Source organism: Pleurotus ostreatus (assembly GCF_014466165.1).
Source record: "Pleurotus ostreatus strain PC9 chromosome Unknown scaffold_4, whole genome shotgun sequence".
Taxonomy (NCBI): domain Eukaryota; kingdom Fungi; phylum Basidiomycota; class Agaricomycetes; order Agaricales; family Pleurotaceae; genus Pleurotus; species Pleurotus ostreatus.
In genome coordinates, this window is record NW_023503159.1 from 923,567 (window position 1) to 950,563 (window position 26,997).

Below are 26,997 nucleotides of genomic sequence, written 5' to 3' on the forward strand. Positions count from 1 at the left end.
ATCTGATAAGATAACCTCGTGCTTCTTTGCGCCAAGGGTACCTCCCAGACGTTTTGCGTTGAAAAGTCGGCGATAGATCTTCCGTTGCATGGATGCAGAAGTCCATGTGATCGAGGTGGACTAGACGAATTACAGAGAATTGCGCGATACAAAATAATGGACCTCCAACATTCGTTCCTGGTGCTTGAAGATTTCGTGTTTCGCTACCACTCCATCGTTCCTTCCAGCCCAACTCTCGCCAACATTCTTCTGCATGGAACCGCTGCACTACTTGAACGGCTACAAGCTCGTTGAATGGCCTGACCTATCCGGCCAGCGTAACCCTTCCCGTACCCTTCACAGCGCATCGGCGACGCTGCACTGGAACAGTGATTGGCCATCGTTCCACCCCATCATTGTTGCGGCCATTGGTCGGGTGGTTGGGGCTTATTGTGGAGTGTCAGATGTTCTCGTCGGTTCCCGGCTAGAGGCTGGACTCAAGGTGATTCGGATTCTGTGGGAGGATACGACATCTTGGGACGAAGTGGTTGCCTCTGTGCAAGCTCAGCTCAGCAGAGCAGGTACAACAGAGCAGGAAGAACTCGACGCTACTAGGAAGGCTTTGGATTTGGACGCCAACCAAATGCCCTGCTTAGCCCTGTATTCACTGTCGTCGCACGTGTCGGAACCGGACGACTTTCCATTCTCCATCTCATTCGATTCTACGCACTCGTCACTAGAGCTCACGGCCTGGGATACAACGCTACATCCATCGTTTGCGCCCCTCATGCTCAACCAACTCACGTCAATCCTTCAAGACGTTCCGTCTCTCACTCCCACACTCATTCACAAAATATCAGACCTATCTCCAAATCTTCTGTCTTTATATGAACCCAGTACATCAAGAAGGGATCCACCTCCAGCAACAGCCATGGAATTTCTCACCGAACAAGCGGAGAAGTCTCCCGATTCTACCGCTTTCTACTGGTGCCCTAATTCTCCAGACTCTCCCGTCTCAATACAACCATCGGATTCTATGACCTACCGCGAATGGCACGCTCGCAGCAATCAGTTCGCCCGCTGGCTTCTCAAACGTGGCTTGCAAAAAGAGGATAGAGTTGCAGTTTGTATGAAGAGGGATCGCCACTTCCATGTTTCGATTATGGGTATTATGAGGGCTGGTGGATGCTATGTCCCGGTGCGTTCCTTCAAAGACCACACATCGCCTAAGGCTGACCACAGGAGCAGATTGATCCCGAACTCCCGGATGAACGCAAGAAGTATATCTCGTCAGATTCGCAAGCTATATTTGTCTTGACCTCCAAGGATTTGACATCCGTCTCACTTTTTGACTGCGAAACCATCTTCGTCGAGGCGCCTTCCATCCAACAAGAAATATCCGCCCAGCTCGACGACCGTATTTGCGTTGCATCCTTGGAATCTCTAGCATATCTCCTGTACACATCTGGTGAGTCACTTCCGTATTGCCTTCAGAGCCGCTCAACAGGCGAGGGATAGGGACTACGGGGAACCCTAAAGGATGCCTGATAACTCATGAAGGCCTTGTGGAAGCGATCTGGGCCATTAGTCGCATTGCTACCGTAGCCCCTTTTGAAGAAGGCGAGGACGCCTGGGAGGGTCGCTATCTAGCCACTGCTTGTGAGTATCGTGATGGCCTTCAAGCAAGAAATGCTACTGAAATGGGTGTTTAGCGATCGCGTTTGACGTCCATTTAGCAGAGGTATTCGTCTCCCTTTCCCTCGGCACGCCACTGTACAATGTTCCTCGTTCGATCTTGCTGGAGAATCTCTCTTATTATGTCGTGCAATTCGGTATCACGCATCTTGGCATCGTTCCAAGTCTGATGGAAGCGACATTATCTGTGGCACAAGAGGACGGGGACCTTGATAACATGAAGCTTCGGTACATTTGCAGCGGCGGAGAAAAAGTCACAGATGCAGTAAGTGTCCTGGTATGACCTCGGCCCATATGTGGCGCTCAATACGGGCCTTCTTAGATTTTAGACAAGTGGGCTAACCACCCTAGATTTCGACTCGCCAATTTTTACGGGCCAAGCGAAGCCACAATTGGATGTTGCGCAAGGTATATGGATGCCTCTACTCCAAAGTCTAACATCGGAAAAACCTTTGACAACGTATCCGGATATGTACGCTGGTTTCATCGGTGCTTGTAACAATATCTGAACCCGACTTGTAGGTCGTAGACGACAACATGAACATTGTCCTCCGAGGTGGCGTAGGGGAACTAGTCGTTGGTGGACCATTGGTCGGCCGGGGCTATCATGGGCGACCCGATCTCACAAACAAGGTCTTCCTCACATGGCCCAGGAGTGGTCAGAAGGCGTATAGAACAGGGGATCTCGTTCGTACGTAACACAACATTGCTATATTGGTGGACGGCCCGCTCATTTGACTATGAAAGGCATGATGCCGGATTCTACCTTTGAGATTTTGGGCCGCGTTGACACGCAGATCAAGTTGCGAGGTGTACGCATCGAATCGGAGGGAATCTCGGCCATTATCCGCAAAACTGCTCCGCCTTCCGCTGGGATCAACCTCGATGCGATCACAATTCTCGCTAACCACCCCAAGATTGGGACCGATCAACTCGTCTCCTTCATTGCATGGGATCCAACCATAACTATCTCCACGCGAAAAGCTAGTTTACCTTCGATATCAACCCCTCCTCAAGGCTTGCTTGAGAGCATACAATCCGTATGCGCGGCAGAATTGGCGAGTTACATGCGCCCCAGCCACATCGTTCCACTGCAATTCCTCCCCTTGAGCAGCAATGGTAAAGCAGATGCCAAGTCGCTCGCTAGTATCTTTCGCGGCTTGGATTTAAGCACGCTTGCCGGCTTAGCTTCCCGTTGCGAATCGGACTACGCGTCTAGGACTCCTCATCCCGACCCACCAGCATCGGCCTTACCCCAACCGCCAACCTCCTCTTGCGTTGATTCATTTTCCCGTCTTTGGCTGCCTACCATCTTGCGCGAATATCAAGGAGACGACATCGAGTGCATTCTCCCCGCCCTCCCTGTTCAAGAAGGCGTGCTCTCTCGCAGTGCTGTAGACAGTACTTTGTATGTTCAGACGACAATTTTGGCATGTAAGCCTGAGACCTCTCTCTTGAAGCTACAACAGGCATGGCAAACCGTTGCATCTCGTCATCAAATCCTCAGGTATGTCTCCAACTTCAGGCTTTGGAATTCGCCTGATCGTCGTCCTAGAGCGGTGTTCTACTTTGATCGTTCTCTCGTGCAAATCATCCTGCGACCAGGAGTTTGTGCTCTACCGTGGGTAGAAAAGCCGATGCCATCGATCCTAGAGTCAGATTTCGCAGAATGGTTTGCCGAGCACGAAGCCGAAGGCATTGCCCGCTATCTCAACGAAAACATGTCTCATAAACCTTTGTTCCAACTTACGGCATTCACATCTCCCTCGTCACGCTGTCATCTTGTACTTTCACTCCATCATGCGCTTTTTGATGGATCATCGTTACCGATCCTGTTTGAAGATGTAGAACAGGTTTACCACGGCGAATCTGTCAACTCTCCGACTCCTTTAAAAGCCGTGCTCGACACAATTGCGTCTGTCGATCTCGTGAGGGCCGAACTCTTCTGGCGTTCTATGTTCGAAGGCTTTTCATGGCCAGCACCCCCTTTCCGACGCACCACATCGACGAAATGCGCGGACTTCGTTGTTCCCTTCAGGACTTCTCTCTCTGAGTTTCGCATTATGGCAGCTCAAGCGTGTGTCACTCTTCAGACACTTCTCACGTGTACATTTGCGACACTTCTCGCGCGAGTGTACGGACGGGACGACATTGTTTTTGGAGTCAGTTCTTTCCTTCATTACCCCCTGGATTCTTGAGTGCTGATATGCGTTGTTAGACTATTCGCTCTGGGCGACTTCAGGCTTCGGAAGGGATCGAATCAGCGATTTGCCCATTGATTGCTGTTCACCCGATCCGAGTCAACCCATTACATACAGATACGCTATCTCGTACTCAAAACGCCATTGCAGAAGCTATGGAGTACGAACACGTCGGTCTTAGCCAAATACAAACATGGGTACGGCCAGGCCTCCCTTTGTTCGATGCAGTCTTTTCCCTGGCCATCGAAGACTCATCAAATCCCCGACTCTTTGAGATAGTTCAGAGGAAGAATCCCATCCCCGACGTAAGTGTTGATTATTCCCGCGTTTCTATAATGGTTCTCAATTATCTATAGTTTCCCCTTGCAGTTGAAGTAGGCCTGAATCCAATTCATGATACGTTGGAGATCAAAGCTGCCTGGCTGTCTGAGGCCGTCGATGGGCAATTTGTAAAGGAGCTGCTACGCTCCTTTGAAACAGTGGCATCCTCCGTATCTCACCTACGAACCCAAGGGATGCCCTTACAAACCTTGACAACTCCCACGGCAACCTTATCAACAGGCGGTGCTACTTTGTCAATGCCTTCGCTCGCTGGTCGCGACCTACCGCAGATGAATAGACTTCGCTCTTTGATCGCAGAGTTTTTGAATTTGAAGGAGTCAATCTTACAAGACGATACTTCGCTTATCTCGCTTGGCCTTGACTCTCTCAAGTCAGTTGGACTGAGCAGGACCCTTCGTCAGGCAGGTTTAGGCATTTCTGCCCCCCAGCTCATGTCGAATCCGTCTCTACACCAATTGGTTCCACTCCTTATCCATTCCGGCACATCCAATGATGTCTCCTCCGATGGCAACGTTCCACGCCTACGTCATGTCATAGGCGACTTCCTGAACGTCGATCCGTCGCTCCTTAAGCCGGACGCATCTCTGGTTTCTTTGGGTCTCGATTCTCTGAAGTCAGTGGGCCTCAGTCGCACTCTACGACGGGAAGGTTTCCCCCTCTCGGCTACCCAACTCATGTCCGGTGGATCTCTGTCAAACTTGGTGGCACTCCTCGAATCAAAGACCCCGGCAGAAACTCCCAGCTCTATAGGTACTGACACCCAGGCGCGAGTCTGTCCGAGCTTAGATATCAACGAATTCAAGCTTTCACCAAGCGACTGCGTTACTGCGTATCCAGTTACAGAGCTACAAGCCGGGATGTTGTCACAAGTGAGCCTTGCCCACCATTCGAATTACCTCTGTTTAACAAGGAACTTGATAGACGATTTCTTCTTGCGGACATCTCTATGTACACGCCTTTCCCCTTCGGCTTTCTCAGGACGTTCAAGTATCCTTACTCGAAGCTGCTTGGAAACGTGCTGTGAACGTGCTGTCTATTCTTCGCACATCATTCCATTTTTCAGCAGACGACGGCGTGTGGTGTCAAGTCACTCATTCTCAAGAAACTCTCGATTGGTCCATAGACTCATTCACTACCGAAATCGATTATTCCAACAAGGTTACTGCCCTAATTACATCTCTCAACCTAATCGACGAACTTTCGTTCCGGCGACCTCCTTTCCTCATCCGTTTATATTCTTCTTCCTCTGCCCCGCATGACAATCGACTCGTCCTCGTCATGCATCACGCTCTTTACGACGGCATCTCTTTGGCTAAACTTATGGAGACCGTTGCCTCATTGTACGAAGATGCGGAAACTCTAACGGTCGTCCAATTCACCGACATTCTTCCAATTCTCAAGGAACATGAGACATCGGGCACCCGCTTCTGGGTCGAAAAGCTTCGGGGCTTCATCAAACAAGATCTTCCACCAAAGCTCCCCCGGGCAGTCAACTCGCCCGACACACCCCACCTGATTTCGGAAGTCGTTAAATTCGATCCATCGCTTCTAGCTTCGGTGCTCAGCCGACTACTGATTACCGTACAGTGCATCGCCCAAGCAGCTCTCTCGAGGATGCTCCATGCCAAACTACAGAATCTTGATGTCCTCTTTGGCCATGTTGTATCCGGGCGAGTCATTCCAGACGCTGAAGAGGTTATTGGCCCTCTCCTGGTATGTTGTTGGCGCTGTTTACTCCTTCTCTCCATTGAACAGCGTGTAGAACACAATACCGTGCCGGATACAAATGCTCGAGACTATGCACAACGCCGACCTTTTGAGGGACATCCACGCTTGGAACATTGCCGCTATGTCAAAGCAACAATTCTCGCTACGATCTCTGCAGAAGAGTCTTGGCATGAAGAGTTTGTGGGATGTCCTCTTTGTCTTCCAACCTCTTTCGCCACCCTCGGCCCCTTTTGAGAGGCTGTGGAGATTCGACACGTCGATGGGTGACGATGCAAAGGTCCAGGTAATGTTAAAGCAGCGTCTTTTCCATGGTGGCGGTGGCTAATAGGGCCCTATAGTATCCCTTGACCGTCGAGGTCCACCAACACTCGGATCATTTTGTCATCAACGCGGCATGTCGCTCCGAATACATGAGCTCTGGTGAATTGCGGAGCGCCGTTCATCAAATGGCCGATTTCATGACCAACCTCATCGCTCGGCCAGAAGAATCGCTATTCAACAACACTCGATCTCTACAGTTACCGGCGACTATCAGCAGCACTGAAGACCAGTCGACGTTAATTCAGCTGCTCAGGGCATTGACAGATTTGCCTGCTGACCAAGTTACCTCCCAGACACCACTCGCTGCTCTGGGGATCGATTCAATCACCGCTATTCAGTTAGCGGCACGATGTCGCAAGCACAACATCCACATATTAGCCAGCGACATCTCATCAAGTAACACGATCGGAGATATGATAGCAAAAGTCTCGTCGCCACCTTGTTTGAGATCCAAGCCAGACGTCGACATCGCGATACCAACTCCTGAAGCCGACCTTATCGAGGCTCAGCTAGGGCTCAGAGGATCTAATTCTATCGAGAGAATCACCACCATTTCCGCAGGAATGAAGTGGCTTATTGGAGCATGGCAGCGGAGCGAAGGCACTAGGTTTCAGCATGTTTTCGCATATCGACTTCCGCCAACTGTAGACGCGGCCAAGCTACGCGAGGCATGGTTTACGCTGGTTCGCCGTCACGATATCTTGAGGTCCACCTTTGCTTGTGAAGAGGATTGTGCGGAACCTCGTTTGGTGACGTTCAAGCCCGACGCCATCAATACTCACTGGTCACAGGAACACTATCCATCTCGAAATTTCTATCGCTGCGCCTTGGAAACGATCAAAAGCCTCGTCGTGAACCCGCCTGACTTGAATACACCACCAACACGTACTTTCCTTCTCTCTTCAGCAAGATACAGCTACCTCGTCGTGCAACTTCATCATTTCCAATACGACGCGTGGAGTTTGCAGCTTCTGATGGAAGACCTCTCTAACATATACTACGGCCGGGAGCCGACTGTTTCCTGCGATTTGCGCTCGTTCCTAGTCCACTCCACTCCGGACAGCGATGTGCTAGAGGCGCAGAAATCGTACTGGCGGCAAATGTTTCCATCCACCTTCCGACCTGCATACTTCCCTCGCCAGATACGCTCGTTGGCACCAGTGAATAAGCGGACCATTTGCACTGAGGTATCGGCACTTGCAAACGCATCACTGTGCGATTCCCGTGCCCGAGCGCTGGGGGTCTCTCTCCAAGCGATGTTCCTCGCGTGCTGGGCTGAATTACAGGCACAGTATACATCCCGGCCTGACACCATCTTTGGGCTGTGGCATTCAGGCAGAAAAGGCGCGCTCGATGGGATAGAGAGCTTGGCTGTCTCTTGTTTGAATGTGCTACCCTTACGCCTTGAAGGCGTTACTGCCCGCAGTATTTTGAAGACAGCACAGGTCATCGAGGTGGAGCTTCAACGGAGGACAGCTGCCATCGAACAGAGCGATTTATCGAACATCGATGAATGGGTTGGGGGCAAGCGCAGAGCCCTATGCAATGTATACGTCAATATCGTCAAGGTGGCCCCAGATGTTACCAAGGATAACCCTCTTGTAGAACCAGTCCATGTAAGTTTCTACTTTCTCGTACGCAGGGAGCTTAGCTGAGATCACCCTCTAGATCCCGTACTGGGTCCCGGATGCCTTGCATCGCAGCGATCGTGGTGATATTCCCCGACTAGCTGTTACTGACCTTATTCGGGATGATGTGATGATCGATATCGTCACTGTCGAGGCGCAGAACACCGTGTTGATGTCTGTGGATGCGAGTGCAAGTATGATGGGTCAAGAGCAAGCAAAAGAGGTCATTCAGCGTTGGGCAATTTTGGTCAAAGGGGCTTTGGGCTTGGTCTGACGTGATATACATTATAATCATTATTATATAGAGTAAGTAGTATAGTAGCAAAATTGACCCATATTTATTCTGTCAATTGTGCACTGGCTATTTGATATCAAGGCCTCGAATTTCGCGTACCTTCTGGTCAACGCTCAATGGCAGGCAATGGCCCCTCAAAGTGTCCCAAGGGTCGCCATCATGTGATCTCAACGCGTTCCATTGTTTGCTTCCGCTTGTTGAAGTCACATGATGTTGAGTGTGAATTTAGTAACTGGCGCTCCTGCAGGTCAATCCACCACCAGTGTTCTTCTTCTCCCCATCACCACATCTCCTCCTCTCTTGCTAGACTTAGGTGGCTTCATAAAGCGTTAGGCAGGATTCCACCATGTCTACAGCGATCCCGGTCGGTTTTCACCTCTTAATACGCTTGCCAGCGTGCTCATCACCGTTCAATATTAGACTCGTCGTGTTACACGGGTAACAAGAACTACAACTATGAAGGAGAGCGAGAATGCCAATGCCCGCCCGTCGCGAATTTCTTCCAGAGCGAAACCTGTCACCAATACTACCACGGGCGGGCCCGCCCGCACCACTGCTGCCTCTCGTGCCAAAACTGCCACCGCCGGAGCGGAAGAAAATGCGGCGGTTAAGCGAAAGCGTGAAGCGTTACTCGAGGTCAATGCGAATGCCAATAGCAAAGTCAAAGGTGCTGCAGTTGGGAAGGGTAAAGAAAAGGTTGAGGACGTTAAGGCGGTGGTTCGTCAGCCTCTTCGAACGGTTTCTGGCGCCAGGCATGTTGCCAAGTCGCGGTCAATATCCAACAAGCCAGAGGAAGAGGTTAAACCCGCCGTATCGGTCAAGGACGAGCGTGCCATGGTCGTGGATGGCCCGATGATGGCCAGGCGAGTTGCCCACACCAGAGCCAGCACATCCGCGGCTGCTCAACGTAACCTCGCCCACCGACGCGTCAACTTGAAGCGCGAAGAAGATGACGACGAGAGCAATCGCGTATCAAAAAAGAGGCGGACATCATCGGAGGCACCCGAAGACCTCCCGACCGTTGAGGAAGACGAGCCTTTGGACCCCGAGTCCGAAGTCGTCGCAGCGAAGATTGCCGCGGATCTGGGACACGTCATTGAAGAGACGGAGGCTGACCCAGAGGGAGATCAATGGGACGACCTTGACGCCGATGATGGTGATGACCCACTGATGGTCAGCGAGTACGTGTTGGAAATTTTCGACTACCTCAAGGAAGTAGAGGTAGGTTCTCCAGCAAGGTAGCCACGTCCTGATACTAATTACGTTTTAGCAAACCACGATGCCCAATCCCGATTACATGCACTCACAAAAAGAGTTGTCCTGGAAAATGAGGGGAATCTTGACTGATTGGCTCGTCCAAGTCCATGTTCGCTTCCGTTTACTGCCAGAGACGTTGTTCCTTTGCGTCAACCTCATCGACCGTTTCTTGTCAGCCCGCGTCGTTTCGCTCAATAAGCTCCAACTCGTCGGCGTCGCCTGCATGTTTATTGCTGCTAAATTCGAAGAGATCGTCTCACCTTCAGTTACGCATTTCCTTCAATGCGCGGATTCTTCATACACAGAGGCCGAAATCCTCCAAGCCGAGCGATACATCCTTAAGACACTTGATTACAACCTAAGCTACCCCAATCCGGTCCATTTCTTGCGTAGAGTGAGCAAGGCCGACGACTATAACGTCAAAGTCAGGACTTTGGGCAAATATTTGCTGGAGATCGGCATCGTTGAGTGGAGATTGGTCGCCTGCCCCCCGTCATTGATGGCCGCTGCTGCTATCTGGTTAGCAAGATTAGCACTTGGGTTAGAGCAATGGGTGGGTCAACTCAATCTTCTTCAACGTAGCTTTAATACTGACAGTTTTCCTAGACACCCAACTTGGCGCATTACTCTTCATACGCGGAGAGCGCTCTGATCCCAACGGCAAACTTAATGCTGAACTATATTCTGAAAAACACCGATCACGAGTCGTTCCATAAAAAGTACGCCTCGAAGCGGTTCTTGAAGGTATGTTTGGGCTACTTTATGCTTCAGAGACGCTCGTGCTCATCTATCCATGTTCTAGTCGAGTGTATACATGCGCGAGTGGGCCCTAGAGAAATGGCAACAGAACTGTCGCGTGAATCTGAAAGAAGAGCTACCGGCGTTGAAGGAACAGATACGGGAAGCAAGACTGGAAGCTGAGGCTTTAGAGGGGGCCCACGAAACAGTGGAATACGTCGAGCGAGAGGACATTGACGCCTCGCGGTCGAAGGCTTCTCAACATCGGTGGTGAAATGGATAAGACATTCATCACGTGTATTCTGCTCCTTTTCTAAGCCCCTATGGACTCGCCCCGTGCCCGTATCCGTCTCCCAACATTACCATACATTCACCAGCATTCGCCATGTACCACCATTTTCCCTCTCAACCCATCCATATCGCCATCTATCTTTTTCACTTTACCATCCGAAAGCTACATCCATACGTTTGATACTCTACTGTCATGACAATTGTTTTCTTTCTTGCATTTGTTTTACTAGAATAGCACAAGGATAGTCGACATCACTGTTTTCTTTTCTTGCAATCAAGTTTATTGTTATTATGTATAATGCAAGTGTAAATTCGTCTGCCATAAAACACGAATGTTGACGGTAGTATCGCCTCCTAAGTAGCCCCTATCTCCTATCAGTGTCTTCCCTCCAGTCAGGTGACCGTTGCTACTCTATAGCAGCTAGTAATACTGCCCTTCGTCTTATACCACTACTTCCTTGGGCGCACCTGTGGTCGCACACTATGCCGGGATACAAATTCGATGTGGACGAGGCAACTCTTCTCAAGGCGTACAAGTTATCTTCTCTGAATCCAAAGTGGGCGTTACCCTGATAACAGTGGGTCCTACCTATCTCAAATACTACGTGCCTGCAGACGATGGGAGCAAATCGACCAAGACACCGAAGACGCAAACGAGACCACCCAAAGTGGTGACCTGGAAGGCGATGTCCTGGGCTTAGGGACGCGCGTCAAGTGAGTTTAAGACTTTGACACTTTAGCGGACCCCAGTGACCCTCATTGAAGTGCAAAGGATTTAGGCCCGGAGTCTAGTGAGGGTTCCAGACTGTGGCGTACGGTTTTAAACTAATCCTTAACTCTCAGGAATCACCTCTAAGCACTTCGATCCAAAGACATTCCTGTCTGCCGTCCACCCAAATGCAACATACCAGGACTTGGCCTCGGGGATAGCCCACTTACGGGCATCGATAGACTCACGCTCTGAAGCGATGCGAATTCTGGTGGAGGATAATTTCGACCGTTTTGTCGCTGTGAAAGCATCCACGGACGGTAATCGCTCCCGTAGAACTGGTTCCGCCACGAGCTGATGAATGCTAGCTCTGTATGCTGAAATGAAGGAAGGAATCCTTGCTCCAGATACCGATTTTGCCACCAAGCCGCTACGTGATCAGCTGAAATGTAGTTGTCGTCATCCCCTTTCGAAAGCCTTGATTCTCACTCGAAATAGTGGCAGCTGTGAAGGCGGACCAGGTCTTCCTTCCTGTCCTTGAGAATGCGTCCAAGGCACATAAACTGCGATCAACGCTGGGTGTCTTCGACCGCTCCAAGTTCTTCTTCAACCTTCCCGGGGCCATTATTGAAGCAGTGGATGCCGTGAGTCTACTTTCTGCTTCTCTCGGTCTAAACTTGCTGAATCGGTGTAGGGGCGATATGAAGTCGCGTTGCGTGATTACAAGAAGGGTAAATTCCTGTTGGAGAATAGACCCGGTCAACTTCTGCCTATAAGTAGTTCCAAGGAAGGTTCATCTTCGCAATCCGCCGAGGAGCAGCAGAAACGTATCCTTGAGAAGGTTTGGGGGAGTGTGGAGAAGGCGATGGGGGAGATGCGAACTATCCTTTCTGCCCAGCTCCAGGACGCTAGTCGCAGCATAGACGAGCAGGAAAAGACTATCGAGTGGGTGACTATACTCAGCTCCGTCAAAATGGTTTTCTCAATCGGTCCGCGTTCGGGCAGAATTTTGTTAGACCTACAGAACTCTGATGATTCAGTGTGGACATTCTTCGATAGCCAGCATAAACTGATAATGGATCAAATGAATAACCATTACAAGACCTCTGTCACCAACATCAAAGGTAGGTGCTCAGTTCAGTCAAAGCATGGTCTTAGTTGATGAGGTTTGCAGCCATGCTGGAGGCACCGCCGCCTCACGAGGCCCCGAACCCCGCTGCTCAAACAATCCAACTTGCGTCTGAATTGAGAACATGCGTCAACGCCCTTGAAGGTAAAGACCAAGAGACCATCTTGAGTAAGTCAACGGCGATGCGAATATTTAATATTATTGACATTCTTCTCAGGCAAAGCTCCCGGGAATGAGATATGGCAAGCTATATTGGATATGGTGAAGACGGTCTCTGAGAGCATGTTGACATCCTTGCCAAATTTCTGGAAGATCGCGAAGTCGTTCTTGGAGGGTAAGTTTAAGAAGGTGGGTTGAGTCATCGCGGATCACTTATATGTGGGGCTCATGGGAACACAATAACTATAGCAAGGTTCCTCTCAATCGAGCAATCGGCGCAGTCCCACTCAATGCCGCATCATGGCTCTCGACATCGTAAAGCTTTACGTGTCATTGGTCTCTGAATTCTTCAAGCTGTCCGACATGGCCATCATGGCGTCCCCGGGCAGGGCAAATGAACCGCTTCCAGCACTGCTGCCTCAGAACTCCAACTCTTTGACCACGGTCCACTTCTTAATGAAGATCCTTAACGAGATCCAAGAGACTGTGAACGATCTCACGGCGCTGGATATTTCTACAGATTCTGCTTCCAGTCTCAGGAGCTTACTAGACAGTACCAAGTGGCGATTCGAAGACATCCTTATTGCGACTTGGTTAAGAGGTGCTCCGCTTTATTCCCAACCTTATTATGGACTGGGGAACTTACCTCTTTTCCGGGCCTGTAGATGCGAATATGTTTTATTACCTTGAGGACTGGGTTTCCAATTCAGTCGAGACCTCAACTCCTCGGTATTTGTCACATCTAGAGGTGTTTCAAAGGCACATTACAACAGCGGCGTTCAAGATTGCTGGCGGCGTGGACCTTACTCCCAGTCCTTCCTTAACCAAGCCACAGAAACAAAGCCAGATTCCCCAAGCGTTCGTTTCCAAAATAACAAAAGCTTTCCTCGACGTTCTATATGCTTTCTTGGACGGACTGGTTCTCCTCGCCTCAGACGAGTCGCCCATTGTGACTGGGAAGATGCTGCCTTCAGAGGCTGCTGCACTGTCTTCTACGGGGACCAACCCTTCGGAAGTCTCGAACATTACCGACGGGGTCCGTCCCATCTCCGCCGCCGTTCACCGCTCACACAGCTAAAACTTCTTTTCCATGCAGGACATTCGGCTCCTACTCGTGATTGCTAATTTTGGCCATCTGACCAAGATTCTCATTCCCAGCATGATAACACAGCTTGAGAATGCTTTTGGGATATCGTTGGAAGTCGATCGCCAGGTCAGTTGTGGCGATCTCGGTTCTCCTTGTAACGAGAGTTTGACTTCCATTCTACAGACGTTGATGACCGTAGTTGGAGAATTAGACAAGACTTTGTTCGACGGGTACCTCAAACCCAAAGCCAGTGTTGTCACGTCTATCATGCGGGCAGGGATTCTTGACCCGAAGATGGACTGGTATGAAACGCCGCAACCCACAGGTAGGCTCTCCCTGCTTCGGCGGCCCGATGTTGACTCCCTTGTTCCTACAGAGATCAGGACGTACATGTACCAAACGCTGATGTACCTAGTTAAGATACACGCTCAGGTTAGCAGCGTATCCGAGCAGCTTGTGGAACGCACCATATGCTCTCTGGTTGACGATCTCTCAGAAGAAGCGCTGCGCTGCTTCAAGCAGGTAAAGCGTTTTGGAATGGGAGGAATGCTCCGAGTGAGTGTATACCCATAACCATGTCGTACCTATACTCAGATCGTGCAATAGGCCACGCTCGAAATTGAATTTATGCATCAGACGTTGACTCGCTACGTCACGCCAACTGCTGCAAAGACCCTCTCCGACCTTTATAACAAGATATCGCAGGCTTATGCTAGACGAGCGGGCGATGAAAACCTCCAGAGCAATCTAGATGGTGTCAAGAAGACATTGGCGGACTCGCGGCGCGCCACAGGTATCGAATTCTTGTGCTTCCGGCAAACCAAAACTGTGGGACGTCCAGCTACTTCAGCAGGTCGCAGGGAACGAGAGAAAGAGGTACGGCATCAGAAAGAGACCAGGCCAACGACAGCCCGAGAATGACGACCCCAAGTATGTAATCCACGGACACTATAGAACTCGACGCGTATTTAATAAATGCTAGCTATAATGAATCACCCTGGAAGTTCACGCCATAAGGTCCACAAGGATAGTGATGATCCCCAAAACTGCGCCCGTGGAAGTAGTAAGCGGATGGCCACTTGAAAGATAACATGGAAGACCAACCAATTTCGATTCCAATGAGAGCGATCACGATCTGTTCCAGGCGTTCGGCGTGCCTACTGGAAACGGACTCTTTCAGAAGCTGAAGCATATCTTGAAGAACCTGTGGAGACAACATAGACATCAGAAATCGTTATATGAAATCACATTCGTTTTAGAGACCGACCTCCACTCGAGTATTAAGGAGGTTCAATCGCTGCGGAATCTCGAGATAACTTCGCGCCGCATCATATAGTGGTTGTAAGTCGGGATAACTCTTGAGAAATGCATCAAGTTACGACCGTCTCTGTTTACCCGCGAACTTACCCAGAACACTTCCTGAAAAACAACGTTGGTGAGATGGATAAGCCATGATTGAGAGGTCGCCGCTTACGGGTGAATCGAGCACTGAACCGACGGAGTTAATGTTTGTCCGCAAGAGAAAGAGTTGCCCAATCTTCTGCATGATGTCTATCGCGTCCAATCAATCGCACACGCGAATAGAAAGGTATAGATAGCTATCTACCTTTGTGTGGCATCCCTATCTTCCCTGTCTCACTTATCATTTCTGGAATATCCTTCGTTTCCTCTATTGTTGAGGATATTAGATCTTCAAACTAAGTTCCACGTTAGACCATGCCGTAAACGATGGACCGAGGCCGTACCAAGGAGATCTTGACGGATTGTGAGAGTGCGTGCGATAATGAAAGCTTCGTCCTGGACAGAGTGTGTATGTTAAGTGAATCATAGAAGGGGAGAAGGCAGATAACCTACATATAGCTCGAACCCTTGCGGAGCGTAATGACGTCGTTGTAGATCCTATAGAGACTGAGTCTCCCAGACGTGAGGTAGATCAAGCGCCTCACCTACTATAATTTGCGTAATAATAATTGAGGTCTTCCATTTCAACATCGTCGGGAGCTATGGGGAGTTAGTATGTACCCGTGGGGAAGCTGCGCGCATATTCTACCTAGTTTTTCTACTTCGAAGCGTTTTCTGGAGGAAGGCTTGGGCTCAGCATCGGTAGGCTGGCTCAGAGATGGTATTCACGTACATTGATGCAAGGAAACGCTTTTCTTGGACCTCCGTCATGCCCCATATGACAACAGTACCGTAACTAAAGAGGAATATCTCCGCCTGAGACGCTGTGATATTGAATTTGCTCTTCTTCTTGATTGGACGGGGAGTTGCGCCACTGTCGTCAGTTGGAAGCAATTCCGGTACACCCAGCAGGTCCCCGGTGCTGTCGTCAGTCTTATGTTTAGACTGGCGCGTATCGGTTTGTGACAGCGGTTCGTAGACATATGGCGTATATAGGACTTCATCTATCAACTTGGCGTCGGTTTGGTATGCGTTTCTTCGGGCATTGAAGAATTTCATAAGTTCCTCAAGTCGGTATGAACTTGCCAATATAATAAGCCTAAAGCCGTGTGTTCAAACAGAGTACAAGACGATAGTTACCTCGCAGTAGCATAGGCAGTCACTCTGGGCAGTGATTTAGCTTTCTTCTTCGTCAATTTTAAGGCATCCCTTTTTGCGGTACCGTCGGGTATAAGGGATATTTGATTGTAGACCTATTCTGGAGAATTGTACACCAAGGAAAAGGCCGCGAACGATGTACTCACCTCAATCTCCTCCGGTTCCTCTTCTAGTTCCTCTTCATCGTCTTCCTCATCCGCGTCTGCGTCCTCGCTATCTCCAGTGGCCCCAGTCGCGTCCTCAACAACACGCCTTTTGGGTGGAACAACTAAGCGGGTTGGGGGTAAAAGGACTTCGGGTTCGGGTTGTTCAGGAAGTACTTTTAGTTTTCCCGCCACTTTTGTTGAGCGATTTGCTCCGCGAGCCTTCGTGTCCGACGTCGGCGTCGGTCCCGACGACTTTGAAGTCGAGGCATCGAATGGCGGCGACATGGTCGGTCTGACTGTCGTTAAGCAGCTGAATATTGAATTTCTTCATGCAGATGATGACGTAAGGTGTCGTGATCGCGGGAATTCGTTTACTTCCTACATGGCCCTTACACGCCGTGATAAATAAAATACTACAACTTGGCTGGTGGTTACATAGGTCCCTGCGAAAGTGATCTTGCTCTATTGTACCCAGCGCACTTTCTTTCACTTGGGGCGGGGGCCCGTGGATGCCACCTCGTCGGATTTCGGATATGCTTACAGCATAATGAATTCGGTCAGAAGAAACGGTGCTTCTTTAGTGGAAAGCTCACTACATACGTTATAATGCATGGAGCCATACACAGTAGCAAGGTACAATAGTCGGCACCTGTCAATGCCCCATTTGCATGCGGCAGTTGTACGTGAAGCTCGGAGCTCGGGGTGGGAAACAGAGGACACAGGCCCACCCCTGACATTTATCTTGTTCAGGTGCACATATCAGTCCGGAACGAACATTCACACCGACATATTCAAATTTCGCGGTCTCGGATGCGGTGCGTAGTTGTTGCCCTGGGCAAACTTACGACGATGACATATCGCTGAGAGTGAGAGGCGTGTTCTTTGTTATCACACGTCTGCCGAAGAGCATCCTCTCGACCATTTCCATAGTTTTAACTTTGATTACAGAATGAAGGCGGACAGATCGGCTGATAACCCCCTCCCATTGACTAAACCAGGTTCATGGCATAGCTCGGGTGAGAGTCTTGCATATGACATTGCTATTCGGACAAGGCCTCGGAAGGTGGCCGTAGGCCGCGTGGATACGGTTGCGCGAGGAAATGCGTTCCTGCGGCATATCCACAGGCTGCTGCTTACTTCGAATTTGTTGTTCGACCTGATCTTCTCACAATCAAGGGGCAATTGCTAAATGTGAACTGGAGATTTGTGGGCGTAAAGCTCCCCACCAAATCATCCATGGGGTGTAAAGGAGCTCAGTGAACCTACTTTTATGTCCCAGATCGAAATCCGCGCAATAGGGGAGTGTTTATAGGGGCCCAGAGGAGATAGACTGAGAATGAAAACATTGTGGTGGCGTTACTTGATACTTTACGTCCTGCGGCTGCTTTGGATAGGCAAGATAATCGGCTGCGGTATGTCGCCGTAATGTTGGCAGGCGGAAATAGGGCAACCACGGGGACGGAGGCATATTTCGCGTCGCACGTTATGTGTACTCCTGTTGGTTTCCCCGAAGTTTGATCACTGCCGGGAGCAATGACGGGCGACTCTTTGTGGTAATGCGTCGACGTGAGAGATCAATGCTGTTATCACCGTCGAACCTAAATCTTGGGGTTATCTGTCGCTAGGAGAAACAATGACGCAGCAGTCTCAAGTTTGAACCCTTACTTCCATGGGATGCCAGTTCGGCTAGGAGGCCAGCATGCAACGGTGAATACAACTGGGGTTTGAAACTGGGCACTTGAGAATGTGAAGCAAAGAACAAGCAAAGAACGGAAATCTTGCGGAAATCTCCCATGTGGTGTCGATTGCACGCTGCGACATCACAGTGCCGTTCCCCATGTCAAAGCCACTGAGAAGGCGTGCCAATTGAGTCTAGTGGAAGAGATCAGTGCTAGGATACAGAGTGAAATGATTTTGCCTGCTTTTGATCAACAGTCAGAGAGTTAAGCTTTGCTGACAAATAGGGCGGCCCGGCGGGGCGTGGGGCGCGGGAAACGTAGGCAGGCGCCGATCATCCTTTTCCATCGCTACCCCTACCCCATTGTCGTCGCCCCCACGGCGCACCATTCGCATATGAGTATCGGTGATGATTTAAACGCAAACGACGCGTCAAAAGGGCCGGACTACCTTTAGTCAGTAACACGACTTCGTCGCCCAGTATCCGGAGGTCTGACATCCTCAGTTCCGTTCTCAATGTTCCGAAGTGGGCGACTCAAGCCGAAATCAAGGAGAGACACCGCACGCTGTCGCTGATATTCCACCCGGACAAGCAGCATGACGAGAAGGCTCAAGATGTAGCTTCGAGAAAGTTCCTCGAAATTCAGAAGGCGTATGAAGGTAATTACGCCTGCATCATTTGTATGTCTCTTGTTGACGGGCGGCTCCAGTTCTCTCGGACCCATTCACCCGGTGAGGGAAACCTATGATGCCGTCTAAATTTGGTCTGACTTGATGCTAGAGAAGTTTACAATGTCCTAGGTCTGTTTTTCTTGAAGGCGTCTTGTAGATTCACTAAAAGGTCTCTTAGGTGAAGAAGGCCTGTCGCTGAAATGGCCGCCGTACTTGAGGGATAAGGATACGGAAGAGGTGCGCTGCGTGGAGTATGTCGTGGCGTTTGCTCATTCTCATGGGTCCACTTAGCTGCGTTCAATTCTGAAGCAAACAAAATACGAGCAGAAACAACAGAAGCTTGAGAACCTGATACGACCGAAGGGTCAATTCACCTGTAGCTTAGATGCTATATCCCTTTTCAGCTCAGACGCCACTTTACCTGAAGACCCTTGGCATGTTCGCTGTCGAGATCGACTCAACGACCTTCGAATAGCGGGCGTGTTCCTACGGCATAGTATTCACGTAAGTTCGCCGTTCCAGCCTTCACGGACCATGATTCACTGGATGTACAGAAAGAGATAACCAGCCAGACAACTATATCCGCGAATGCCAGTGTCCAGACGCGACCTACGTCTGCTTCATTTACGGGCACCGTACGGCACCAATTCTCGCCTAGACTTACGTTCGAGGTATTCAGGTCTTAGCCCACAAATTTTAGCTAGTCCTTATTCTTCCATTGGTAGGCAACATCACCCCTCCTCCGGCTTCGCTCTCCCCGTATACGAGGGATATACAAAGATGGCGAAAATGCTGTTACTGTCTCTACGGTCTTAACACCTGCGTGGTTTTTGGGTTCACCACCACCCGTCAATGTCACGTTAGGTCGTAGACTATTCCCGGATTCGATGGCCGAGGGCTCCATTGCTCTGAATCTCGGCTCCCCTGCTCTCAATATCAGCGTCTTCTCACCAACGCCGTTCGATAATACGCTCGATTCACAGATTCCGCCTCAATATATGGACGAAGAATCAAGCAGCCAGGTGATGTCGATATCAGGTCTAAGCCGCGGTGTTCGTTACTGGTCTGCCGGACTTGTTCTTGATGGTAACCCTCGGCTGAAAGGTGAATGCGGGGTGAGGTTCGCTGAGTTGGGTATGCAACTCAAGGGCGGAGTGGAATGCGGCTTCCATGGTCCCGCGTGGTTTTTGGGTGGAAATTGGTCTAGCGAAACGGTCGAGATTGATTCCACCCTAAATGCTGGCCCACAAGGAGTAATGTATAAACTCGAGTATGTCTTCATCCAATCCCGAGCTCCCTCAAGCTGAAGAGCGACTAGCCTAGGATACATAGAGCAGCGGTTCAGCTTCCCCATCATCTTGTCTGCGGAGTACGATGCTACACTTGCACTTTGGTGTGCCGTCATACCGTCGCTCGCTGGGTTGTTGAGCTATCATTTTGTGGTCAAGCCAAAGCGGCGCGCTCAGCGACTATCGTGAGTCCTTCCCCACAACTTCTAGATTTCGGTTCGTAGTTATTAATAACGTTAGTTATATCCGCGCTACTCGTCAGGCATTGCGAGGCGAACATTCTAGCCTCTTACGAGATACGGAGGTTAGTTCTGCACTGCTGAAGGATATAGCTAAAAAGCACATGGACGCGGAAGCTTCTGTGGGCGGTACGGAACTCATCCCGTATTCATTCGCGGCCGCACGCTTATTGGTCCATATAATAGGATTGATCATCCAGGACGCCCTCTATGGGTTATTCGATGTCGACGGCGATGACCTAGTCATTGACGTGACTGTAGCCTTACAAGCTCTGGTCCATCATTCGCAACTTTATGTGCCTGGAGACCAAACGAAGGTTAGCATCACATCATCTTGCTGTTGTCCTCGATGGGTTGATATCCTCTCGCCTTCCCCTTTGATATAGTTGGGTATCCAAGGTTTTTGCGATCCTGCACCATTTGCTCCAAAAATACTACGGATTCGTTACCAATTCCGTGGATTTGGCCATTACGCTGAAATACCTGATTCCGTTCCCATAGTGCTTCCTCAAGCAGGTGGGTGCGTTCACACTCCGCATGCTCAGTTTCTCATGGTCCACGCAGACCACCGTGTTGATTGAGGACGTCGATGGCAATGATGAGTTGTCATTGTAGTGTTTGAGTAGAATGAGAGTGTTCAGGGGGTCCCGGACTGTGTTCGGTAATGTCATATCCGACCCCTATAAGTTGACCATTCGCCCTGCTTGCTGTCAGTAAAGTTCAAACGCAGACATCTAAGTGTGGCTGAAGGGTAACCCATCCTTATGTTGTGATTTTTGGGGTGTTCAAAGTTCCAAGCATTTCTCATACCTTTGACGTACGTCGTTTTTTCCTCGTTCTGTTTGGAAGAAGTGAAACCATAAGGTGGCCCAATTCAAAGGCACAAGATTTCTAGAATAACGAGGGTAGAGGTGATAGATGTTTTGTTCCTTAACCACACACATGTCCTTACCTTTGAAACCTTCTTGATAGGTCCCAGTTGAACAGAATGTGTTTTTAGCGCGAAAAACATATCAAGCCGGGCCTTTTCTCCTTATCGGCATCGTCAGTTTTGAATTCCAGAACGGCCTATAACCCCATCGTTGCAACCTTTGATCCATTTCGTGTCAAATTACATACCATGGCGCATGTTTCGGCGCGGGGAGGGAAACTAGCCTGAAGCCCGTCCTTTCATTTCCCATAGCGCTCGGCACACCTTCTTGCTGTCTCCTCGGAAAGTAACTCGTAGAAATGTTCTGCCCCAGTTGTAAGCCCATTGTTTTTTGTTACGCTAGACACTTTACCAGGCATGATGATCTCAAGAAGGCTAACGTTATCAGGTCGGTCGCTTGCCGCCGGCTTCTATCTCGCCTCGTAATCTCGATGCGGTATCCCCCCATTAACCTCAGTGGCTGGTACCTATCCAATTGTCAAGAAAGGTAAAGCAGGTCATCAGATAATTCTAATGATTACACATGGTACGTTGATGTTCGAGCCCACATCCCTACGCGTTTATCAAGACGATCGTTTCCGAAGCTTCCAGACTTTATAGACTCTTTTCTAGCGAAGGAGTACTATGTATGTAGGCCGCGTGATTTATTAATCGCTCCTTCTAGTGCCCACTGAATTCCTCCGGGCCATCATCCTGTCTATTATCACACCGACAGGATCTACGAACCGACGATTTGCAACGCCTCGCGTCATCAGCCACAGCGGTCACAAATGGAGGTCAAATTTCCTTTAAGGCAAGTCGGCACCGTGTAACATTGTCTCAAACAGCTGACTGATGGTTGGATCCGTTTCGTGGACCAATACAGTTAGCCTACCATTTCGGTGTGACCATCCTGAGCTCACTCGCTGGTTAACTATTTACTTAATAGTCAGTGCTGGCGGGGATCATGGGGAGTGTGACTAGGTCTTCCCTTGCGAGGTAAATATTGAATGCTTCCAAACCATATACATCGATTTATCTCATGCCACCATGTCGTAAATCCAGTAATTATGGAGTTCCCCTAAGCTTTTTCATCAGCGGCTAGTGGACCTTGATTCCTCCGATAGGGTGGCCTTGAGAAACCATGCGATGATGGGGAGCAAATGCAGTCGGGGCACACGATTCTGTGAGTTTCCCGTGAGGCGTCACTACACTGACCCATTTACAGAGCTGCATCATTTGAATCCCCTTTGATTCGACGATTGTGGCGAGGCACAGAGTGCTTTCCTTGCAGAAGTCTGATCGATCTCAGATAGCCTCCGCCAGTGGGAGCTGACATAAGGAAACGATTCATCTTGAATGCTTAAGTTTCGTTCTCAGGCAAGGTTCAGTTCACCACTTTAAAACTTTCCAGCAGCTCATTCTTCGGCAAATGCAGCTGTTTGCGTAGGTTGAACCATCTCTGATGCTCTCAAGAAGCTCGCAGCACAAGGAAGGCCTGTAAACTCCGCCTGCTGCTTCCAGTATTAGTGCGTGGAAATGGTGCCGTTGACGGCAAACTCAATTTGAACCTAAAATATAATGTCGAGTATCGTTAATCTGTCCCTCGACCGACCCTGCCTTTCATGGACCTGTTGTGCTTCGCCATGCACATACTTCCGGTACGTATTTATTAAGGTGGGCCTTGTGGCTCAGTGGCTTGCACTACCCTCCCCCTTTAACCCTCCCCCTGGTGCTAGGATGCAGCGTCCCACACTACAGAACACTCGCGTTAGGTCCACCCGTGACGCCCTTCAAGTCTTCTATGCTGTCGCACGAAACGCTCTTCCTCTTATCACTCGCCGTCTCGATGCCGAGGAACGGAGGGCTATAGCCCCTGGTATACCTCTTGTCATCACCTGCATCACTCTATGATTCATGTTCTTGGCAGGCAATGTATACGTATGGGAGGAGCGAGGTGCCAACACTGAGGCCACCGGGTTGGGCATGGAACGATGGTATGTCGGTGGCACTGTCAGAGCTGTGAGGCTCACGTCGATAACTTCTAATGTCAGGACTGATGGGATGGGATGGGGTCCGAGCAGGGTTCGAGATGTACGTAATCGTATGTCAGTATCGCAGGTTATGCGCTGATGAACAAGCTGATAGGAATTCCTGTTCTACCACCAAAAGGAATTCGATGTGGGCGACGACGCAATTAACCCAGTCACACCTTGGGCGCAGATGATAAGGTACGTGCCTTCATACAATACAATATAACATATCCACTGAATCTCACACGTCCATCGTGTCTAGGGTGTATCCTTCATCACACTCCCGCGGCGGAGAAACTGAACGCCTAATAAAGCAAACGTACAGCGTTCACGTTTTCCTTCCGACTGATCGCCCTCACGGAGTGACCCGCAAGTGGCATCTAAGTGAGGCATGCCATCTGCACAGTCTTCACAATGATTCTTACCCTTCCGAAGCCGCTTATTTCAGTCAAAGTAAACTCGATTCTTTGCAGACGATCGACAATATCAGAGGCGTTGGCGACGTGCTTGTTCCAGACGGTTGGTTCAGAAGTGCCCGAGCCACTAAGGCACGGAGAGACAACCGCGAGATATCTGGGGGCCCATCTTCACCATCTGGTGACGCGGCCGTCGATCCACCAGAACCAAATGACTCGTTTTCCCACCGCCTGCCGTCTCAATCACGCCGTTCCCATCTACCACCCTATAGCGAACCTACATCTCGCCAGGAGCTTCGACCCTCGCCGAAAGCGATGGCGACACGCTCGAAATCTTCGAGTCCTCCATCAGGGCTCTCACAGCTTGCCCCGGGGGGCCAGCTCGTCCCTCTTGAATACCTCCAAAGTATTTCCTATCCTCGGCGAGACCCCACGGACGAACAACTTCTGCGGAAGTTCACAATGCAGAATTATTGATTTAGGAAGACCTACATCAGACTTACCCACGGAATTCATGTGTCGATGTGGGCGATTAGCTTCGCGACATGGGCGATGGAAACTTCCCTGCCGTCGCTTACTCACCAGGGTGCAGCGAGCTTACTCCGAGCCTGGTTTCGACTCAACCAAGGTTTAGGTTTCAGTCTTTCGAACAATTCTTTTCACACTGGTTCACTTTGATAGACTTCTGGGCCTCGTTGTTGTATTTTGTGCACTGTACTAGCTATATCTGCTTTGTCGCAATTCGCCATTCATGTAACCGAACAATATCAATAACTTATTTCCCTTCGAATTTATGGACGCCCTGTCAGACGTGTGTGCGAGGAATTCCGTCAAGGTTGTTAATCGTGTCCAGAAATTCTGGGGTCCCTTTCTCGAAGAGAACCTGTGTCAAATATAGTGAATTACCCATGCTTCGAATGTATGTTTGGGGCTCTTCGTCACCAAGAAATCACCGCTAGTTTCCGCGCGAGGAGAGCACATCTCTTTTTGGATTAGTGCGTCAAAAACGCATCAGTAAATATGTACTTCAAGGTTGGAGCTGTACGTGCACGCTGAGATCAAATGGAGAGAACACGACAAGGTTTTACAATCCGAAGCTTTACGGTTCCAGCGAAAGGTGTCATTCCCAAAGCCTTTTGGTCAGCTCCCAGACCTTGCGAACACCTGTTCCGATGCTAAATGCAAGGCGTGAGTTCGGCATTATGGCACCATAGGGGAGGATAAACATTTACTTTGCTTCGGCGACTTCGTTCATATCGAACCAAGCCGTGCCCGAACTACGCTGGGTGGATTCGCTTCGGGGTTGCTTGGCCCGCCTACTCGGCGTTTTCGTGGATTTGTCGTCGTTTAAGGGTGTGGGGAAAGGAGGTTCACTGCAACCCTCCAAGAGCACCCATTGCACCCGATAGGTTTTCTTGATATGAGAGAATACATGGATAACATCACCCACGGGCTTGGTATTCACAATGTGATAACTCTCAGAATCGGCCGAACCCGCGTCCACGCGAAGGTAGACCTTGCTGCTCAGATACATTGACAGAAGCGACTCCGTCGATGTTGAGTTCGAAATCGATGCAGTCACATTGGCGAGTGTGGGGAACTCATACAGCCCCGCTAATAAGCCTGTGACTCGCTTTAATTAACGGCGCGGATAGGAAGGACCTCGTGGAAACACACCGTTTTCAGGCCTTTTGACGAGAAGGAACATTCGTTGCTGGCTTTTAGAACGCCACTCAATGACATTCACTAAATCCAGCTCTTCTCGCGCCTTCTTACGCTCTACCTTCATGGGAAACGCTAAAACGCCGCTGCCGCGCTCTAGCGGCTCGCATATGGTGCATAACTCCTCAATATCGGGGATGTCATCAGAGGCCTAAGCTTCAGGGTTAGAAATCAAGCGACAATAGTGCGGTCATACTCGGAAACTCACTGTCTTAGAGGCGCTCGACCACAGATAACCAGCACACTGGTCGCGCAACGGACATTCTTCGCAGTTAGGATCTCGTACCTTGCATATCGTACTTCCAAGTTCGATGAGAGCCTGATTCACGTCGCCCGGATACCCTATCGCGGGATTCTCGGTACTTCTTGCGCCGGTGGTAAGCTCATCGTCAGCTACAGCTTTAATGACTTCCTCGCGCGGAGCCTTTACACCGCAAACTATATCATTTGCAGCCGACCAAAGGATATTTAGCGTAGCCTTGGCTTTGGGTTGCGCATGAAGGGCCAAGAATCGGCTGAGCAACCGGTGTACATTTCCATCGAGCTTTTGGTGGAATTAGCGGGAAATCGGCCTAATAGGATTTTGAGGCTTACGACGGGTACAACCTCGCCATAAGCAATGGAGCAGATAGCCCCGGCACTATAGCGACCAATTCCAGGGATGTGAGCTTCCATGTCTTTAGCATTATCCGGTAGCCGCCCGTTGAAGTCTTTCACAGTCTTTTGAGCACCAGAAAGGAGTCTAGAAGCGCGAGAATAATATCCCAAGCCCTTCCAGAGTGAATTGACCTCATCTATAGATGCGGCTGCCTGAGCAGCGTCTTTTCAATAGTGCAAACTTTCCGTAATCGAGAGTTGACACACCAGGTCACGGATAGTAGGAAATCTACGAGAGTCGAAGTTAGATAATACAAGGGCTGAAAGCATATTCTCTACTTCTCCATCCACCGGTTATAGTAAGGTATGACTGTCGCCACCTGAGTTTGCTGCAGCATTATTTCAGATATCCAAACCTACAATTTGGACCGATTCTAAGCGTTAGCCAATAGCTGATTCCATCACACTTACTTCGTAAGCCCTTTGCGCGCGCGCATCTATGCTCAGAGATGGATCATATGGTTTCCGCCAAGGCATTCCCCGACTTTCGGAGACGCCAGTGTACCACTGCAGGAGTGCTCTGCATGTGGATGCGGCGGATTGAATCTGATGAACTGAAGGTGCATGGGATGGACAGTATTCGCGTGTAGTATCAGTCTCGGGATGTTCCACGCGTGTTGCACCCTCTGGCTCCTTGCGTTTGCGTCGTTTCCGAGACGTTGGTTGTCTAGCGGTACTCGGAGGCGAATATTCGGACGAGGAAGATTCTACTTCGGATTCTATCTCAATTACGCGCCTTTTTGCCATACTTCAGTTCCAGATTTCACGGAGGCAAGTTTCCTATGGCCCAGACTGAGGAATCGAGCTGGGTGCGGAGTAGATGAGTGTTTGAAGAGACCATTGGATTGATCTCAGTGAACGCGATGCAGCATGTCACGTGACTGCTGGCACGGGCATCAGGAGATTCCACTTCCCCGGTACTGTAGTTGTACGACAGCACTGTCGTACAGGAATAGACTCGCTGGGTTAGACCGCCGCACGAACGATTTCTCCTTCTAAACATACGTCTCAGCCACAATAGAGGATGTCAAATAGAATCGAAAAAAAAACTTCCGTGTAGAAGTGGACTGACATTCGGCGCATTTCCGCATTTCTATGGAGGATGTGTTTGGAACGAT

At 49.9% G+C, this 26,997-nt stretch overlaps 7 protein-coding genes across 7 annotated transcripts; 5 read left to right on the forward strand and 2 right to left on the reverse strand.

Annotated features, from left to right (window-relative positions):
• Positions 1–253: 253 nt before the first annotated feature.
• On the forward strand, positions 254–8,168 carry NPS6 (Non-ribosomal peptide synthetase; the record flags this gene model as incomplete). Its single annotated transcript, XM_036775681.1, has 14 exons — positions 254–1,177; positions 1,228–1,447; positions 1,498–1,638; positions 1,692–1,939; positions 1,997–2,146; positions 2,197–2,365; positions 2,422–3,181; positions 3,230–3,836; positions 3,893–4,180; positions 4,232–5,086; positions 5,139–5,930; positions 5,980–6,228; positions 6,284–7,882; positions 7,935–8,168. The coding sequence occupies 14 exons, from the start codon at positions 254–256 to the stop codon at positions 8,166–8,168; spliced, it is 7,236 nt and encodes a 2,411-aa protein (XP_036631700.1).
• Positions 8,169–8,535: 367 nt separating this feature from the next.
• Positions 8,536–10,458, forward strand: CLB2_2 (G2/mitotic-specific cyclin; the record flags this gene model as incomplete). Its single annotated transcript, XM_036775682.1, has 5 exons — positions 8,536–8,553; positions 8,610–9,410; positions 9,460–9,999; positions 10,053–10,190; positions 10,249–10,458. 5 exons carry the CDS (start codon positions 8,536–8,538, stop codon positions 10,456–10,458), a joined length of 1,707 nt encoding a protein of 568 aa, XP_036631701.1.
• Positions 10,459–10,958: 500 nt separating this feature from the next.
• PC9H_006131 (uncharacterized protein) lies at positions 10,959–14,480 on the forward strand (the record flags this gene model as incomplete). The annotated part of the gene is made up of 16 exons (XM_036775683.1): positions 10,959–11,032; positions 11,091–11,189; positions 11,241–11,272; positions 11,319–11,504; positions 11,553–11,633; positions 11,683–11,828; positions 11,879–12,129; positions 12,190–12,308; positions 12,359–12,481; positions 12,531–12,661; positions 12,722–13,073; positions 13,138–13,508; positions 13,569–13,685; positions 13,743–13,884; positions 13,936–14,114; positions 14,166–14,480. 16 exons carry the CDS (start codon positions 10,959–10,961, stop codon positions 14,478–14,480), a joined length of 2,718 nt encoding a protein of 905 aa, XP_036631702.1.
• Positions 14,481–14,564: 84 nt separating this feature from the next.
• PC9H_006132 (uncharacterized protein) lies at positions 14,565–16,549 on the reverse strand (the record flags this gene model as incomplete). Its single annotated transcript, XM_036775684.1, has 13 exons — positions 14,565–14,605; positions 14,664–14,763; positions 14,827–14,916; positions 14,967–14,978; positions 15,034–15,110; positions 15,166–15,256; positions 15,305–15,356; positions 15,414–15,458; positions 15,506–15,560; positions 15,610–15,635; positions 15,694–16,041; positions 16,101–16,213; positions 16,265–16,549. 13 exons carry the CDS (start codon positions 16,547–16,549, stop codon positions 14,565–14,567), a joined length of 1,335 nt encoding a protein of 444 aa, XP_036631703.1.
• Positions 16,550–18,337: 1,788 nt separating this feature from the next.
• PC9H_006133 (uncharacterized protein) lies at positions 18,338–20,722 on the forward strand (the record flags this gene model as incomplete). The annotated part of the gene is made up of 13 exons (XM_036775685.1): positions 18,338–18,396; positions 18,447–18,601; positions 18,652–18,673; positions 18,723–18,742; positions 18,792–18,850; positions 18,905–19,117; positions 19,168–19,284; positions 19,339–19,883; positions 19,932–20,087; positions 20,143–20,270; positions 20,328–20,458; positions 20,528–20,657; positions 20,706–20,722. The coding sequence occupies 13 exons, from the start codon at positions 18,338–18,340 to the stop codon at positions 20,720–20,722; spliced, it is 1,752 nt and encodes a 583-aa protein (XP_036631704.1).
• A 1,910-nt stretch (positions 20,723–22,632) lies between these two features.
• Positions 22,633–23,977, forward strand: PC9H_006134 (uncharacterized protein; the record flags this gene model as incomplete). The annotated part of the gene is made up of 6 exons (XM_036775686.1): positions 22,633–22,930; positions 22,982–23,048; positions 23,106–23,145; positions 23,200–23,282; positions 23,347–23,468; positions 23,520–23,977. The coding sequence occupies 6 exons, from the start codon at positions 22,633–22,635 to the stop codon at positions 23,975–23,977; spliced, it is 1,068 nt and encodes a 355-aa protein (XP_036631705.1).
• Positions 23,978–24,620: 643 nt separating this feature from the next.
• Positions 24,621–26,626, reverse strand: PC9H_006135 (uncharacterized protein; the record flags this gene model as incomplete). Its single annotated transcript, XM_036775687.1, has 9 exons — positions 24,621–24,675; positions 24,733–25,123; positions 25,178–25,373; positions 25,431–25,604; positions 25,662–25,766; positions 25,817–26,032; positions 26,087–26,108; positions 26,159–26,235; positions 26,291–26,626. The coding sequence occupies 9 exons, from the start codon at positions 26,624–26,626 to the stop codon at positions 24,621–24,623; spliced, it is 1,572 nt and encodes a 523-aa protein (XP_036631706.1).
• Between the last annotated feature and the right edge of the window lie 371 nt (positions 26,627–26,997).